This window comes from Lepisma saccharinum, chromosome 24, assembly GCF_977018435.1.
Source record: "Lepisma saccharinum chromosome 24, izLepSacc3.1, whole genome shotgun sequence".
NCBI classification, from domain to species: Eukaryota; Metazoa; Arthropoda; class Insecta; order Zygentoma; family Lepismatidae; genus Lepisma; species Lepisma saccharinum.
In genome coordinates, this window is record NC_139252.1 from 45640214 (window position 1) to 45658890 (window position 18677).

General features: G+C 39.3%; 1 protein-coding gene across 1 annotated transcript in view; it reads left to right on the forward strand.

Moving 5' to 3' along the window:
• The first annotated feature begins 6842 nt into the window (after window positions 1-6842).
• Smurf (SMAD specific E3 ubiquitin protein ligase) overlaps window positions 6843-18677 on the forward strand; it is a 94123-nt gene continuing 82288 nt past the window's right edge. The window contains exon 1 of the mRNA XM_083110486.1: window positions 6843-7001. Within this exon, the coding sequence (XP_082966612.1) occupies window positions 6950-7001 (52 nt within the window). The 5' untranslated portion in view covers window positions 6843-6949. The remainder of the gene's footprint in view (window positions 7002-18677) is intronic.

The following is an 18677-nucleotide window of genomic DNA, read 5'->3' on the forward strand; positions in this document are numbered from 1 at the left end:
TAATACTCATGGATCCCACTGTACATGTATAACTGTAATTTGCCTGAGGTAGTGGACCCTCAAATATGGATCGTGAAGTGAGACACAGTGAAATTGAAACTTAAGTGAACATAGTCATCTGTCTTACCAATGCAGTGATATGTGAAAATGAAATAGATAATTGTGGTCTGAAACTACCAAGGCGGATATTTACATATATGTGTCTACAATTATTGTCACATTAAAATTATATTCCATTGTATATGCTCCAGGGTGGGAGCCTTGAATGAGAAAGTTGTACCATGCAGTACTTTGCAACACATTTTTTTAAAAGTTTTTTCATAGATATCACTAGGGAGCGGAAGTTGATGACCTAAAAAATATAGGTATATGACCTATAGAATGTCCTAAAAATGGGAAATAATGACGTAAAAAATGCAAAAAATGACCATTAAATTTGTTAGTTTCAGGTTAAAAATTGAAATGAAAAGGAAATTAAACAATCCAGTCACTCCTTATCTGATCTTAAATCTGAGTTTGCCTCAGAGGGACACCTGTTAGTTTCCCCCGACACAACAAAGACTGTCACCAGTTTAGCATTTCTTTTGCTCGTAAATTGCAATCCTGGAAGATATAGTATATAGGCCTATGTTCACCTTGGTGAAAAGGCTTAAGAGTATTACCAAAATGAGAGAAGTGATAAAATATAATGAAACAATACACTGAATATTGCGAAAAATGACTGGAAAATGCTGAAAATCGGGGGAAATGACCTAAAACCTTAAAATTGGCAAAAAATTACCTTTTTGGGGTTCTAGGCGAAGTGTAATATTGTGTATATTTAAGTGGCATCGTGTCCGAGATGTCAGAAAAAAGATGACATTTCATCAACTTCCGCTCCCTAGATATCACCTACATTTGCTGAATCCTTTTGGGTATGATGGCTTTTTTTATGTCAAGCATTTTTGTAGGAGAGAGCACATATTACCAGGCATGAAATGAAGCATAGGTTCTCCATAAAAAATGGGCAGTGTGGGTTTTAGCATTGTGAAAATATACACTGTCTGATCAAAAGTATCTGGGCACCATAGGCAGAGTTCTGGAGGGGGCAGGTGGTCCTGGATGGCATGTGCGGTAATTGCACTGCAAGTAGTTCTTACGAGTGGGATAGAAAACACTGGCTCTGATGCAACACTCAACTCGCTAGCTTCCTCCCCTATTTATTATCCTAAAATAGACTCTTCCAAATTCCTAGCCATGCTGTCAGTGCAGTCTGCAGTTACTACTGTAGAATACTGTGTGTTTTCTATTCGTGGCTTCATAAGAGTGATTTTTTGTGTTCTTGTGTATAGTTCTTTAGCAGAACTGTTTTGTTGTTAATGTTTTTTTTTTAGTTTATCGTCTATAAGTGGTAGGCCTACTGTCTACAATCCAGGTAACAATGAGTAAAAAGCGGAATACGAAGACTGACATTCGTTCTTTTTTTCTGAAACAAAGTGACAAGAGAAGAAAAAGCTAAAGCTATTGGAGGTAACTTAGATAAAGAAAGGCCTGCTTTCAGCTATAAAATTGTTGGATTTCATTGTATGTTTATCAGTATTTTCTGAATATCTTCCCCTCATAAATATTTTATCCCAGTCCTTTCAGAAGGCTGATACCTCAATAGCTCAAAATTCCAGTGTAGCCAACGGAGTGATTTAGTAGCTTGAGTCCCAGCGAATCGAAAACACTTGGGACAGAAAATGGAATGGAATAAAGGGCGTTGACAAAGAAGTAAGTCTAAACATTTTTGAAGGTGGAGGTGAGATGAATAAAGGTACAAATCCAAAACAGCCTACCTGATATCAAACAAATTAGATGTCTGGTTTGTTCTTCAGTTGACCAGAGAACCAGAGAAGAGACATCTACTGAAACACCCCAGCTGGAATTTTTTCCAATTTGTTCCGATAGCCAATATGAGTTATCGGAACCGATTGGTCAATTGTAATGAATTGGTTTCTATTGGAAAGTATATTATTGTTTTCAATATATTGCTCATTAAAAATTATTATCTATAAAACAGTAAATGCAATGGAGAAATCGTATAAAACAACTAAAATAAATCTCTGGTAAAGCATGTGGAATTTGTAACTTAGAAAAACTTTCACATACAAAACTTTTTCAAATATACATATGAACTCGTTTTTAACTCTGTAGCTTGATTGTGATTAACACACTTATAGAAAATCGAAAAATATGCTTCAGTCATAAATTGACATTCTTCCTTTATACATGCGAAAACAGCAACAAATTAGGTTAAACAAAGAATCTGACCCACAACACTTGAAAAAGTGATAAACAAACAAAACACCATCAAGGTTGACTTAATTGATCAAAAGATTGCTCATTTTTCCAATTGCATTACATATACACACAAGAATAACCAGGAAATTTCATATTGCAAAAACAAGAACTAATATGAACATTTATTCCAACTACTAGGTCGAGTTGGTTTGTAAGAAGAGTTCTTGTTAGGTATTTTTTAAGATAAATCTGACTTCAGTAGTATGCATTAGAATTCAGAACTAATTCAGTTCAAGTGTCCTGTTTTTCCAAAGAACTTCTAAATCACAGGAAATGTGGTGTCAAGAATCAAAGTACCTATGCTATGAGTCAATAAATGTATTGATATCATATTGATTCTACAATATATACAAACTTACAATTGGATACAGTTTACCAGTTGGAAATCGTCTTGATTTTCCAATTGGTTTCAGTTGAGATTCTGATTGAAACCAATAGATTCCAATAGAATCCGATTCTTTACAATTGAAACCGATAGAATCCAATTCTTTACAATTGAAACCGATAGAATCTGATTCATTTCAATAGAAACCAATAGAAAATTCCAGCTGGGACTTTCTACATTTCAAAGTGAAGAAAACCGGAAGAAAAAATACAAGTGTGATTTTTTTTATTCGTTGCTGGATATTTTGATTGACGAACTGAAAAGAAGATTTAGTGGTGAAACTTTGGAAGTTTCTGAAGCCAGTGAAAGATTTATTCGTCTGGATGAAGAAGAAGCTGCACGTTTCATTGAGATTTACTCCATTCCTGGTATTGACACAACAATGTTGAAGGCAGAAATGACCATTTTAAGAAATGTAATGGAATGTTCAGGTTTGAGTTTGATAAGTGCACCTTTGAAGAATGTTGTTCCAAAGATAGTTTTGAATGAACATAAAGAAACATACAAAAATTTTAGCATTCTTCTGAAAATTGCTCCTACCCTGCCATCAAATAGTGCCACTTGTGAGAGGACATTTTCTACTATGAGGCGAAACCACAACTGGTAGCTTTGCACAATGGGTCAAGAGAGATTGAACAATTTAATGATTTTATATTTTGAATCAGATGTTGTTAAAAAAATTAACTTAGACGATTTGATTGATGTGTACAGTTTGAAGAAAGATAAACGTAAAATGACTTTGTATTTAGTCAACAGTTACTGTTGAGGCATCAAAAGAACTTTTCAAATTTTTTTTCTAAAATTTCTGAAGCTTACTATTGTACCGTAACATTTTTAAAAGTAATACGAGTATTGTATCAATAAAAAAATAATAAAATGCAAAATGCACTAATCGTACTGTTTTGCTTCTTTTAAAACTGACAACCAATATACTAATTAATATTTGTTTACTTAAGCTAGGAAATTTAACATTTTCAAATCAAAACTGCCTAAAACTCTTCTTCTTCTTTTTTTCTCGGGGGAAGACCTCTGGACCCCTTATAAACTAGAGGATATTCAATAACCCTCAGGTACATCATATGCTTCTCCCCGAGTCTGGCCCCCCAAAGCAAAAGCTCAAACTCCGCCCATGCTGGGCACCTGCCTGAAACCATAGTCATACTTCCCCGTTGACACTTACCATTACTGGACATTAATATGGGGTGGGCCTGACTAGATTACAGCCTGGACTTGCATGGGAATGAACGTTTTCGGAGGACTGGCAGACTATTTTTCATGAAGAGCTGTAGCCAGAGCAGATAGTGATGTAGGACGTTGGGAGTCTAAGGTGAAGTCGATGTTCTAATTAATGCCGTAGGTGTTCTGTATGGCTTAGATCTGGACTGTGGGCAGTGGCGTGCCCAGGATTTTTGAAAGGGAGGGGTTACGTACACTTTTATTTGGTAGTCTGCTCTTGTTTTGCCATATTTTTCTACCTTTGATCTTTTTTTTTAGGAATACTGGGCCAAAGGAGGGGTTATGCCCCCTCCCCTTGGACACGCCACTGACTGTGGGAGTGGGAACCCTGTCCATTTCAAGAACCTGATTACTCCCAAACCATTAACGCACAGCCACAGCTTTATGAAAGAGTCATTGTCAGGCTGGTATAGACAATGTCACCAAACTGGTTCTGTACTGCAGAAAGACAAAATGTCATTGTCCCCTGCTGGATTGAGAGTGCCTTGCAACATTTTCTGGGCATACACTACACACGAATCCACCATATGGTATAGCGTTTCCAGTTACATTGCATCTCACTTCACCACACCATTCACACTGGAAATATTTGGAATATCGGCAGTTGTTCAATTGTGAAATCTCATACCTGAAAACCTAGATATTGTTTTCCTTAAAAAAAAATAAAAAATTAATGCTCGATTCCCCTCCAGCAGAATGCCCATGAAAATTTAAGAATGAATATGTAAAAGTATAGCCTGCCACAGTAAAAGTTTGATATCCCCATTCCTCCAGATAATAATTTTTACCCCTTTCGCAGTTTACAAATTGCTATATTGTGATTCAACTTTTCTCCAATGCTGTATGTTTATTGTCAAATTTCCATCACTCCTCACCCCCAATAGTTCCATAGATGCAACCCCTGGCTTAACCCCCCTTCCCTCCCCTGGGCACACTGGCCTAGTAGGGTTGACCCCGCAAGATATTTAATCAGAATGAGTTGTTTATTTTTCCTCGGAAGAAATAATGTACAACAATCGCATGTACATAATAGAACTGACATACACAAGGGGAGCTGGTGAAGCTACGGCCCATCCCGAAATTATGAGAAAATCAAGTTTAAAATGTAAGAAGTAAAGGACTCGGAACAAAAACAATGTGGTAAATCAAGCCTCCTTTTAATGTCCCCCGATAACCATTTTTAGTTTTTGAACAACTATTAAATGGTATTTACGGAATGTTGTATATCCTGTCCCCTCTCCAGAACATAGGCATGCGCAGATCCTCTGATTGGGAGTGGGGCAAAAGTCCTAATGAAAGCCCAATCGGAGAAAGAAAATCCTCATTTCATCTCACTGCTTTATTGCATTGATGAGTATATAGTGTCCGGACCCTCCGAAAATCACTGTATTAGAAGAATTCAAACTTTGTGGCACTAATGTTCTTTGCCCCCTCCTTTATTCCCCCCCTCGCGCTGCGACGCCAAAGATCCCGGCTTCGAATCCCGTTCCGGCGTGGTTGTTTGTGAATGTCCATTCATCACTCAACCCCATCTTCGCAAATTAGCCGAGAGGCACAAAACCCGAAGTAAAATAAACTAAATTTATTCCCCCCCACCTCCCTGTGGTTCAGAAAACATGGTTTCGTACAGCAGATTCAAAACAACTACACATAATTTATTAATTTCTAACAGTGACTGCAATTAGGGGAGCGTCTATGTGCGGCAGTTACCCTCCCCCCTATGGCATCTTGTGTACAAAGACAAAGTAAATTGTCCTTCCCCCTCTACACTTTTTTCAGAATCGCCGCTACTGATTCCCAATGAATGGGCAAGTTATTCTGAAAACGCATAGGGGTAACACAACTAACTAATAGTGTGGGAATGTTAATAAATAACAAAAAGGATGCTAGAGAACGAAGTGGGATAGTTCAATTTCATAGGAAATAATACACCTCCTTCCACGCCGTAGTTGCTTGGAATATTCTCCGGCTTGAAAATACTTATTTTTTTAAAGAACAAAATATTGTTTAACTACTGTGACAAGATTCCTCTACACTAAAGTTCTAAATGAGAGTATTAGGGGGTTCCCTTCTTGCCCCCTGTGCGCACGCCTATACCTTGGAAAAAAAAATTGTACGCTAGTGCATAATAGCAGTGGAGGCGATCAAGGAGGGCAGTAACCCCCACTTTTTTGCCACTCTCCCCCGCAATATAAAAAGTTTAAAAAGTAAAGTGCTCCCCTGTGCTTTGCACCATGCCATGAAGGCGTATAGGGCCCCACACTTTCTTGATCTCGGCCGAGCTGGGGGTGATGTAATCAGCACCACGGCCCTGGCCGCCTTTACCACCCCAGAGTTTCCTCCAGGTACCCAGTTTATACGACGCTGGGTGGGCGCCGGAGTCGCTTGAACAGGTTGAAAAAGTAGTGGTTCTTCCCCGCCGGGGATCGAACCTGTGTCACTTGTATGGTAGATATATGCTAAATCTTATATACCAATGAAAAGTAAACTGTCCATGCCTCGTCCCCTTTCTAGTTTTGGAACCCAATTGCCGCCACTGCATAATAGTATATGATTTGTGATTCGAATGTTTGCGGTTAAACAAAATTTAAAGAGCGCATAAACAACAATTTAATTTGGAAACGTGAGCAATAATTGTTTATTTGCATTTACTATCTTTATGACGATTTGTAACTTCTTCATATTTTTAAATATAATTTAACAAAACCGACAGTTATGCTGTAAAAATTCTGCATTTAATTAAATATTATTCTTATCCTGCTTTTAAGATTAATGTTAATTTTTTTTTACCGGCATACAGAGAAAACAACGAATTTAAAAAGTAAGTGGTGACGGGGGAAGAGAAACATTACGTTGACATTCCAAGTCCCTACAATGCTTCCGTCAGCTAGCGCCACCAAGTTAGGCGACAGATAACTACCCAGTGCTGTCCGTGTCTGGTCTGGCAAGTGCATGCGAAGCCACTGAAGGAACGGGTGAAAAGAAAAAGTGCAATGTGTCCAAAATATGTCAGTTCCAGCAGGTTCTAGGAGAGGATCTATGAAAATACGTCTTACTAGTAAGTACACTATTAGAAACTTTGTATAAAATTGAGGTCACTTAAGATGATGTCAGTACAGTAGGAGTGTTTTTGTCCCTCACAATATGGCTGCTTTTCGTAGAGCAGCCAGAAAATATTGTAGTAATTACCAAATATTGGACGTAAATGATTTATTTGCATAATTGTGTGCAATATGGAATAACATTTTAGAACTTGTTGATTATGTGTGCAGCCTTTAATTTGTTTTGCAAGCATGCAAATTAAGGAGAAAATACGTGCCGAAGTATACAGTAACATAGCAGCGATCTTGTGTTACGGAAGAAAAGCCGAACAGTGAATTAATTGCTGCGAAAAGTTGGTACAGAACACACCTTATTATTGACACATATTTTCGGTTTTATCTGTAGTCGCAGGTTTATTTTATTAGCTACAGCGAAGTAGAAAAATTTTAATAACGAGAATGTTTCGTAACTTTTTCATATGGAGTATTTGTCCTCCAAGGGTGGGTTATTGTGATATATTTTTTCCATCAGTTGTCATTTTGGTGAGCACATCAAGGACTCTTGCATTCCTTGATGTGTATTCCCCGCCCACATCCACACGAATTGCACAGGGTTTGCAGAGATGCTCTGAAGTTCCTAGGGATGAGTTACAGACTTATCAAAGAACGATAGATCCACATTACCTTGATTTTAAACGAAACCGATTTTTTAGTCATATGAATTTATTTGTAAAATTTCATTGTACCTATGTACAAGGTCGTTCCTGGGTTCGATTCACTTATGTTGATCCCAAGTTCAGTCGTTATTAATCTTACATGTGCATAAAATTTACTGAAAACTCAAAGAACTTCCAAAAGTGCAAAAGCTTTTATGGATTAGAATGTGTTCAGACACATGGTACTTTTTTTTTGGCCAGCGAGATCATAAAATGACATTATTGCAATTTTCACATTCAATATTAATATATAGTTATTCTCATGAAACTGTATGAGATGTAGGCTAAATCATAATAAAATTTCGCACAGTGAGTGAAAGTGTACTTTCCAACATTTTCATCATGTAAGAAACTAAACATCCTGTAATATTCCCTCATAACACTATCAATTCTTCCTTCACATTGTATATTCTAAATTTTGCAAAATTCACAAGACATCTTTAGTTTTGGTAAAAATCTGATATTCCCCCGGACACCTATAACTTCTTCGTTTTGTCAATTTTTGACATTTGTACTTACCTATCTGTTTTGCGGAACATTCTTTAAGGTATATTCACGTTTTTCGTCCCGGAATCGGTGGGAAATTTAAAGTAAAAAATTATTTCCAAATTTCTCACTGATTCCGGGCTCTGCCCCCAACCGCTAATGCAGCCTCCCCTCCGTCTCTCTGGTTTTATCTATTAGAGTCCCTGTTAGAAATTGGCCAGAGTCACCTGCCCCCAAATGAGCCCCAAACTTTTAAATTTGAAGAAATCCGTTACATTACACAAAATACCTTCCAGATGTTATACAATACTACAGGAACTTATTACCGTAAGTAGTTTCTTCTGTAAAAATGAAGAAATCTGTCCGGGGAATATCAGATTAGTACCAATGTTTTTAACCTACAGTTCTGTAAATACCACGAGCACAGTCACAATCATGTTCTAGGGCAAGTTTCATTCACAGTTTTTCAAATGTCATTGTATGCACACACACACACACACACACACACACAAAGGCAGAGGTGTCTCGGGAACGCATGCTGCACATGCGTCAATTGTGGGAGAAAGGACAGAATTATTACTTTCTTTCACTTCAGATCCAAGAAATGTAATATAAGCTTAGTTCAGCGCTCTTGTGTAAAATAAATACTTCTCCTATATGAAGAAGTTAGAATGTAGAAATGCTCATGAATGTCGTCGCAGAGCAAGCTGTCCTTTTTCCCACGATTTATTCATGCGCAACATGCACCGCATGTGTTCACGAGATGCCTCTGCACAAAGGTATGCAACTTACCAATATATTTCTTATTCTTGCTTAAGCCATGATGTACAAAATCAATAACATTTTATAAACAACACTCCAAATAACAATACATAATTTCTCACACACAGCTCATATCCAGTGCCTGAAAAAGTTTCTTCAGAGTCAGGTGCCATCTGAAAATCAGGTGCTAGGAAAGGAATCAATGCAATGGCTATTTTTTTTAGCTTTAAATTGCATTAAAAGGTACAAACATATTCACAGCACACAGTGCAAAAAATTATTGATCCAAACTGTATTAAGTAATTTACAATTTCACTATTTACAAAAAGTCCTAGGTCTTGTGGCAGTCAAGTCCATTCCCCAATCTCACAATTGTGAACCCCTTTCTACACACTGGAGATGTGGCCCTTGTGTCCATACACATGCCTTGTGGTATTGACACTACAATACACAAATCATGTGAGCATTTAATTACAAAGTGCTTGCCATGAGAAAGTGGGTGAGGGGGTTGGGGGCGACAAAGAGTAAGAAATTGTTGTTGATTCTATGGAATGTAATGTAATGCTGTAAAAATAGTACAGTCAGCTGCAAAACATAATCTTCACAAACCATGCAAAGTTTCCCACTTTCTACTTGGGGTAAGAGGGTCAAGGGTACACATCCTTCTAAACTTGCTTGAATTGCAAAACTATATATTTTGTGTTAGTTCATTGTATTCACCCGGGTATGATTTAACAATATGGGGAGTTCATTCGATTACTATCATATTTGAGATACTCACTAACTTTGGCCTCGTAATGATGAATCTCAAGTTGAAATTTGGCGCTGGCGTATACACTATTATGGTAGCCATATTTGATGATGTGAACAATTGAAGATCTGTATTCGTTACACTGTCTACAGGGTTGCGACATTGTTAATTTGTCACGATCATTTATCATGGATCGTAGTTGGAGATCATTGCTCGTGGAAGAATGGAGGAGGGAAGGTGTGAACAGGTCGTTAATGAAAAGTTGTCTTGAATTACGAATGGACCGGACTTTGAAATTTTTTAAACTTGCTGGAATATTGTACAATCCATTAACGTGCGAGGAGAATGACGACAGTGACAATGAGGATATGGAGGGAGAAGAGGTTGTGGAATGTGACTTCAAATAGAGGTAAGTTTGGCAATGATGTGGTTCCTAGAGTGTTGTGCCAAAAGTTATACCAGTTGCATGGAGCCTTTATTTGTATGTGAGAAAATGGCATATTGGATAGTGTCGATTGTATGTTTGTTGAACAAATCATTGACAGTAAGGATATGTTACGTTATTTTTCAGTAATGGAAATATCTCCAATTTGTTTCAAATTCGGTATACATACTACTTTTGGTATCTGGTTCAAATTTGGGTGTGGATTGTATGTTTGTTCAATGAATCATTGACGGTAAGGATAAGTTACGTTAATTTTCAATAACTGAAATATCTCCTATTTGTTTCAAATTAGTACTTACTAATTTGGTCTTCTAACCATGAATGTGCAGTTGCAATTTGGTGCTCATTTGGGGGCAGGTGACTCCGGCCAATTTCTAACATGCCCTTAAAAAGTGAAAGCCGTAGTGAAGCGGAGGCGGGGCGGTAGGTCAATTACCCCAGGGGTGGAGCCCGGAATCGTTGGGAAATTTGGACTCAAAAATTTAAAACTACAATATCTTAACTTCAAATGGCTATACAAGGGTCGTTCAAGGTTGACCGGGATTTTCGTACGTAAAAAAATCAATGAATAGTCGGATCATGATGAAACGTGCGGGTGATGTAATGTATTCCTTCGCGAGTAACTAGCGCCCGGCATGACGTATTTCGCGCATGCGCAGCAGTTGCAGCGAACATGGCGGCAAGCAGTGTGTCTGTGGCTGTGGAGCAACGGTGTGTAATCAAATTTCTCGTGAAGGAGAAAGTGAAACCAGCTGAGATTTTCAGACGATTGCAAGCACAGTATGGTGAACAAACGATGTCGCGGACAAGAGTGTATGAATGGTGTGAGCAGTTTCGCGAAGGACGGGAGCTGGTGACAAATGAAGTGCATGGACACATTCGCCCGACTGCAGTCACACCAGTGAATATCGCACATGTTGAGCAAATGATTCTTGAGAACCGGCGAGTAACAGTGCGGGATATTGCTGCCGAGGTGAATATCAGTGTCGGGAGTGTTGAGACAATCATACACGACCACTTACGCTTCCGCAAAATCTGTGCAAGGTGGGTTCCCCGCCAGCTGACATTCGATCAGAAGTGGACACGCAGGACGGTCTGTGAACAGCTTCTGAATCGGTTTCGAGCAGAAGGTGATGAATTGTTGCAATCCATCATCACGTGTGATGAAACATGGTTGCACAATTCAACCCCAGAGACCAAAAGACTCAGCATGGAGTGGCGGCATAAAGGTTCCCCGCCCCCCAAGAAAAGCAAAATGCAGCCGTCCGCTGGAAAGATGATGGCAAGTGTCTTCTGGGACATGAAGGGTGTTATCCATGTGGATTTTCTGGACAAAGGGAGCACGATTAATGCCCAGTATTACTCCACATTGTTGAGTGGTGCTGTACGAAAGTCCATTCGCAAGAAAAGACCTGGGATGTTGTCTGGAAATGTCATTCTTCTCCATGACAATACCCGCCCTCACACGGCCAATGTGACAACAACTCTGGCCGACACGTGCTGGGAAGTTCTGCCCCATCCCCCCTACAGTCTGGATTTAGCCCCCAGTGATTATCATTTGTTTGCACCCCTTAAAGAACATCTGGGAGGGAAGAAACTCACGACAGACGAAGCACTGCAGAGCGATGTCCTCCAGTGGCTACGACAACAACCAAGTTCTTTCTACGCCAAAGGAATTCGGGAGCTGTCAGAACGATGGCAACGGTGCCTCTGCGCGCACGGAGAATACTTTGAAAACTGACATAGTTTGGTGTTTCTTCTGCTACCTATTTCCTCTGCAGAAATAAAAGTCCGGGTCAACCTTGAACGACCCTTGTATATTCGTAAATACTTCTTTCCGCACTCCAGATTATTGTTCAGGGGTGTATATATAATTTTTTACGTATTTGAAACCGAGGTAACAGTAGTATAAGTCGGAGACGGATTTCTTAAAATTTACAGGAGAAAAGACGAGAAAGTACTTACGGAATTGTGTTCTTGAGGACTTTCTGAAGCCGGAGATATTTTTTTTTATAATCGTGCTACATATTTTGTCTGTAAATAAGGTATTTTTCGTCAATCATGCATCTCCGTTGTGCGATAGCTCGTGCCGCCATTACCTCCGACTACGTGAATCAAATGTTCCATGCGTTCGGTTATGTAACCCCCTCACAGTGTAGCAGCCACGCGGTAGTTTTACAAGATGACGTGTGAGCGGGTTTTTTCTTTTCCAATTTAAGGTAACACTCTAGTTTACGTCCTTTTCCTAAGGAATACGTGTCATATATCGTTGGAAAGCTTATTTTATAAGGAATTCAACAACGTAAATCCCAAAGCGAGCAAAAATTTCCTGAAGGAGTAAATCGAGAAAAACCGATGTTGTCCGGATATGCGCAATTGAACGTTACTGAGGTATTTTTTAGATGATGAAGCACATATTTAGGGGTGAAATGAGTGCTAATGGAACCTAACCTAACAGGCCTAACCTAACCTCGTAGGCATACCTCGACCCCGTGAATGGATAGTGGGGCTATCGTGAACAGAAAGTGTAAAAAGAAAAAGGTACTTACCCGAAGAGATGCCGGGTGCCGCACCACGATCGCGCACCGCGAACGCAAAGAAGCAAACACCGTGCAGATAAGGACGTAAAGTAGAGTCTAGCCTCAATTTTCGCTTAAAAACCTTTTGTGAATAGTTTGTGTGGCATTTATCGGTTCATAAGTTTGGAAACACTGCACATCAGCTGACGATACTGCATATCAGCTGACGATAGACAACGTGAGTCAAGATTTGCCCGCCGAATTAGCTGCGACCAATAAATGATTATAATGTTAAAAGTAACGTGTTTTTCATGAAAAAAAAAGTTATGGCCAGCTTGAAAAATCTTCCGCTATGCATATGAGGTAAGTAGCAATGATTTTTATTTGAAAACAACCGAATTTTATGTGTCTCCGGCTTATACTACTGTTACCGAAACCGAAAATTTTCCGATAAATAATGAGCAATTGTGCCGATCGCAGACCACTTAATTTCGGTTATTTTGCAATTTGTATGCGTGAGCACCAAATTTTTAACTGCAGATTCATGATTAGGAGTGCAAAGTTAGCGAGTATGTAGAATTTGAAACAAATTGGAGAAACTCCCGGTATTGTAAAATCGCTCAGTTTCAGATAGTGTTAATGGCACTCAAAATTGAATTTCCTTAGCATTGTGTTATCTAGATGGAATTTGTTGATAAATAGGGGATATAGGCTAAGGGCATTCCATGTCAAATCAACCAATGATCTGAACATTGACATCTCAGAAATTGATAATTTTTGATACCAGTAAAATTGACAAAATTGTAAGTTTCGGATTTTTTGGGCTCTTAGTTTTTTAGTTTTTTAGCTATTGATTTGACACCCATAAACCCTGTTGCCTTTCCACCACAAGAGCAGAAGATGTGAATGCATTTCCAACAGCATTTGTGGCAACAAACTATTAGAAGTGCTACTAATGCCTAAAATAGAAAAAGATAGTATGGAGATTTGAGAGACATGAAGTTGGCCAGGTTGAAGAATTCTATTTAATTTTAGGAGAAGCACAAACTTTGTAGAATGTACAGAGGGGCAAGGAGATGGTTAATTTCTGTATAACCGTGGAGCAAATGTAGGATAAACGTGGAAGCTGCAGTATTTGTTCAGATATGCTTAGAATAGGAAAGTTCCATAACCAAGTCCTGCGCAGCAACGTTTTGAATGCAACTTGTGAAGTATTTTGTGGTCAGTGTATTTTTCTGCAGGAAGATAGTCAACATACTACTTTTTTTGAGAGTTTAGTTTCACGATTCACACTATAAGGAATTCTATATTCTTTCGCACTGAAATGTGTATGTTTTGTAATTTCCCCCCAAAGTGTGTCAAATTAATGGAAATACATTAGTTTGCAGTATTTTTCGTGTTCCACAGCTTTCATTTGCCTCTAGTGTAAAACGACACAGATATTTTTTCTAAATTGAATATACAAGTTTGAACATGGTTGCATACAGTAGTTGCAAAAAAGCTAAGCTTTTTTTGAATGGATGTTTTTCTTTCCCAAAGTGTCTTCATATAAGGTGCCATAAGGTGAAAAGGTCCATTTCTATGTACAGAGTTTATTACTGATATTGACTACACATATTTGCCATATGAGGTACGGCATTTATCCCACTTGGGTACCAACTGATGAATGCCTTGGTAGAAGTAGTCCTTGGGTTCTGAGGCAAACCATTCTGTCACTGCAGCCTGCAGATCTGCCTCCAAAGTATAGCGGCGTCCTCTGAAGTGTTTCTTGGACTGAAAATGTGGAAATCACACTGACTCAAGTCAGGACTGTATGCAGGGTGGTCGAGCACTTCCGAACCAAAGGAATTCAACAGGCCCTGTGTTTCAATGGCAAGATGGGGATGGGCATTATCGTGCAGTAAAATGATGCCTGTGCTGAGCTTGCTGGGTCACTTATGCTTTATTGCTTGTCAGCAGACGACGCAGTGTTTCACAGTACGCGTTTGCATTAATGGTGTGTTCTTTTGGAATAACTCCACTAGCAGGGACCATGATCATTGAAGAATTCACTTTCGCATCAGGAATGCGCTTTGTCAATTTTCCTGGCCGTGAATCGTTATTCAACGTCCATTTCCTCTCAGTTTTGTCCAATACACATTTGTCACCGTATACAGCCTGCATTCTCCGGTAAATGTCCACTCGATGCATACCTTCAGCGTGCAGAAAGTGTATCAGACCATGGTGTTCTTCCATGGTCATGTCTGTGAGCAGCACCTCAATTGTTCCATCACACAGCACCATGTTTCACTTGTAGAGCAGAAAGAGAAGTGATTAGCCAATGACTCAACGCCACCCGAGTCAACATTGCAGGTGCGCTGATCCCCTGCTGCTGACATGTCACATACAACTATGGGTATACACAGCACCCAAAAGTACTGTCGCAGGTAACACGTATTTCGGGATATTTTCCGTTCGACCTTTTCATTTGATGGGACCTTATACTTCAGTAGGCTTATCAAATATATCTACATGGTATATTCACATTCACATAAGTAGATAGTTTTGTTTATTTTTTGTAAATAGAATCTAATAGTGTGACATAATTATCAAAGCAATCTTAAAATAAATATTGCTACATCTTTTAACGTACTCGCAATGATGCTGTTTTTTTCTTGAACTTGACCGAATATTGAAAATCTAGTATCAAACTCCTTTTACAGTTGTATTCAGCAATAAATGTTTGTATTCTAGCTTTCAAGCGTATAGTGTATAATTTGTCTTAATGGTGTCTAAACCTCGCCATGGAGTAAGTCGTGGTGTATTTTGGATGCCTACTGCAGTGGTTCTCAATCTTCATGATACCACAGCCTGGTAAATTCTTTTTTCAAAAGTTAATTCCCTGATCTCAACAATTTTACTTGTAAATATCTTTTGTATTTTTTAGATTTGTACATAAATATACACCCTTGAAATGAAATATAAAGAGTAGTAGTTAGACTATCTTTAGGCTTGTTGACATACATAAAATTAGGTTGGAATAAGTTGGCTACCCCTGGATATAATTCACACTCGCAGCCTGGTGAAATTCATGCTAGAATTCTGTGCCTGGCTGCAGCATAGCAGTTTAGTAACACTGGCCTAGCACACAGCATTAAAATTGAGGCAAAAACAAACTGGTTGGCCACAAATGGCCAAAAAGGTTATATTTTTTTTAGGCTCTGGCTTACACTCATCAATATTGTTTAAGTCAAATTTATGCTCAGATAGGCTGACTGGAACGACCCACAATTAAAAATGTGATTGGAACCAGTATGTCTCTATTTTGGATTGATCCTGGACCCCTTGATTACAAGCACATTAGTTTATGCCAGGGGTTCCCAAACTTTTTCGTTTCACGGTGCTCTGAGTTTCAAGATTTTTCCACAGCAGCCAAGTCAGAATGTAGGCCTATCTAACACTTGCAACGCTCAGTTAGTGGTTAGGTTGCTTGCCTTAAGTTAATAAACACATATTTGAAATTCAGAAACATTTTATGTATAAAAAAGTAATAAAACCATGTGTAGACTAACACGTGCCATTTCAGTGAAAATATTGGAACATTTTTTAATGCCCCTGTAAGAGAGCCATGCCACACACTTTGGGAACCACTGCTTTATGTCATTGGGAAGGTTCATTATTTGTATATATACATTCAAACAACAATAAAAGGTAAAGTGCTCCCCTGTGCTTAGCACCATGCCATGAAGGCGTATAGGGGTTGTGTGGGTAACGCCCCACACTTCCTTATCCGGTCGTGAGTGGGAGTGATGGGATCAGCATCACACCTCTGACTGCTTTTACGCCCCCAGGTACCCATGTCATCCGATGCTGGTTGGGCACCGGGTCCGCTTCCAATGTTAGAAAAGTTCCCGGATTTGAACAGGCTGGGGATCGAACCCGGGACTTTTGGCATGGTAGTCAGACACGTTACTGACTGAGCCACCACGACCCAAACAACAATACTTGCAATTGTAAATAGATTTGGGGTCGGCAGTCTAAATTTAATCTTTGAGGTTATTTTCTCTTGTTAGTTCATTCCAATGTAAAATGGCAAATGCAGTATTTGGAATCCTTTGTTAAATAAATAAATTTATTTATTTACTATCATCTACTTTGTAGTAGCATACTGATCTTACATTTTTGAACAGGGTGTATATGCATTCACATAAATGTGTACTTCTGCACACATATTGTGAATACAGAGGTTGTTTCTGATCTATGGTGACAATTTCAAACTGCACCTACCTTAAGAGAAACCATATCGCCACCATCGAGAGTGCTCTATTTGGTGGCCCTGCATCTTGGCAATTGCCCGACAGCAAAGTTTCCACTGTAGAAGACTGGCACGAAGTGTAGTCATGCCCAGCCTCAACCACTCCTCCTGACAGGCTTTCCATAGCCCTTCAATGGTGCAGGGTCTCCTGTGAGACAAGGCTCATTTCAATAGGCCGAAGGCGCAAAAGTCCATCGGTGAGGCATCAGGTGACTTCAGTGGAATGTCTGTGAAAGGAATGGTACGAATTCCAGTTTCTTCTGCCATTTGTTGGAGGAAGAGGCAGGTTGAGCGAGATGTGTGACTTCAACGCCTTGTCTTGATGCACCCATACACAATTTTGGTCCCTCCCGTAGAGATGGGGAAGTCATGGTGATAAAAGGGTGTCAGGACGTTAGCCTGATAATAATCGGAATTAACCTTTGTATTTTTGGCAACACAATGTATGGTCAGAACATGCCCCTTGCATCTTTTCCAAACCCAAATCGCGGTGCATGATGGCGTGCACTGTCTTCAGTAATATTTGTAGCCGGTTCGCGATACTTCTCTGTGTGGCTGAATTCTCCCTGGTGACCAGCACCCTGACTTTCTGAATTATAGCTGGTGTGCATCTGGGGGTTGGCCTGTTTCTGCCCCACAGGAATCATCCCATCCCATGCCTTGCGTTACACCTGCCCCTTTCAACACCTGTGATATGCCATTTTTGGACACAGTGAATCCATGCTCCTTGCACAGTTTTATAATGGTCCTATGACTGTAGTTTACATTGGAAAGTGCAGTTATGTATCCCTCCCAATATGCACTGATTTTCAGCGGCATTCTTCCTAATTTGCACTGACCACGATGGGCAGCTTCGTTCTCTTCCTGCTCGGTGCTGCACAAGATGTGTAATTTTGTCACCATAAATCAGAAACAAGCTTTGTAGTAAGGCTTTTAATTGTGCTGAAACATCTAATAGTTTGATATTAACATTTGTTTCATATTGTATGATATCATCCTATACGTTTGACACAAGAGACAGAAACACGTGGAAGTCCATTTTATGCTCAGATGGGCTAATGAAAGACTGGACCTACTGTTTGAAAATGGAATTCAAACCACAATACAATATGTCTACACAGGGGATGGAATGTGGTACACCTGATTAAGAGACCAACCACATTACCACTATGTATATGGAAAAAAGAAAATAAGTAACTAGATGTCTCTTGGCTGCTACACCATTTGAAATTATTTAGCTAGTGTATGGTATGGCATTATATGCCACTTCATTTACAACTGAAACTGCAAGTAAAGTAGGTTAGCTGCAATGGATTTTTTTTTAAAAAACTTCAATTAAAGATTTTTTTTTGCAACCCTACCTGGGGCTTGGTAGGCTTGATAAGATACTCTGTGATCAGAAATATCCAGACACCCACCTGAAAATAAAGTACAAGTTTGGGCAACACTCCATCCGGAACACTGGCAGTCCATACAGTGTTGACCCACCCTTAGCCTTGATGACAGCGTTCACTCTCACAGACATAGTTTCAATCGGGTGCCAGAAGGTTTCATGAGGAATGGCAGCCCATTCCTCGCAGAGTGCCAAAATGAGAAGAGGTGCTGATGTGGATCAGTGTGGTCTAGCACGAAGTCGGCATTCCAAAACATTCCAGAGATGTTCTATTTGTTAATTCAAATCAGGACTCTGCGCAAGCCAGTCCATTAGTGGGACGTTGCT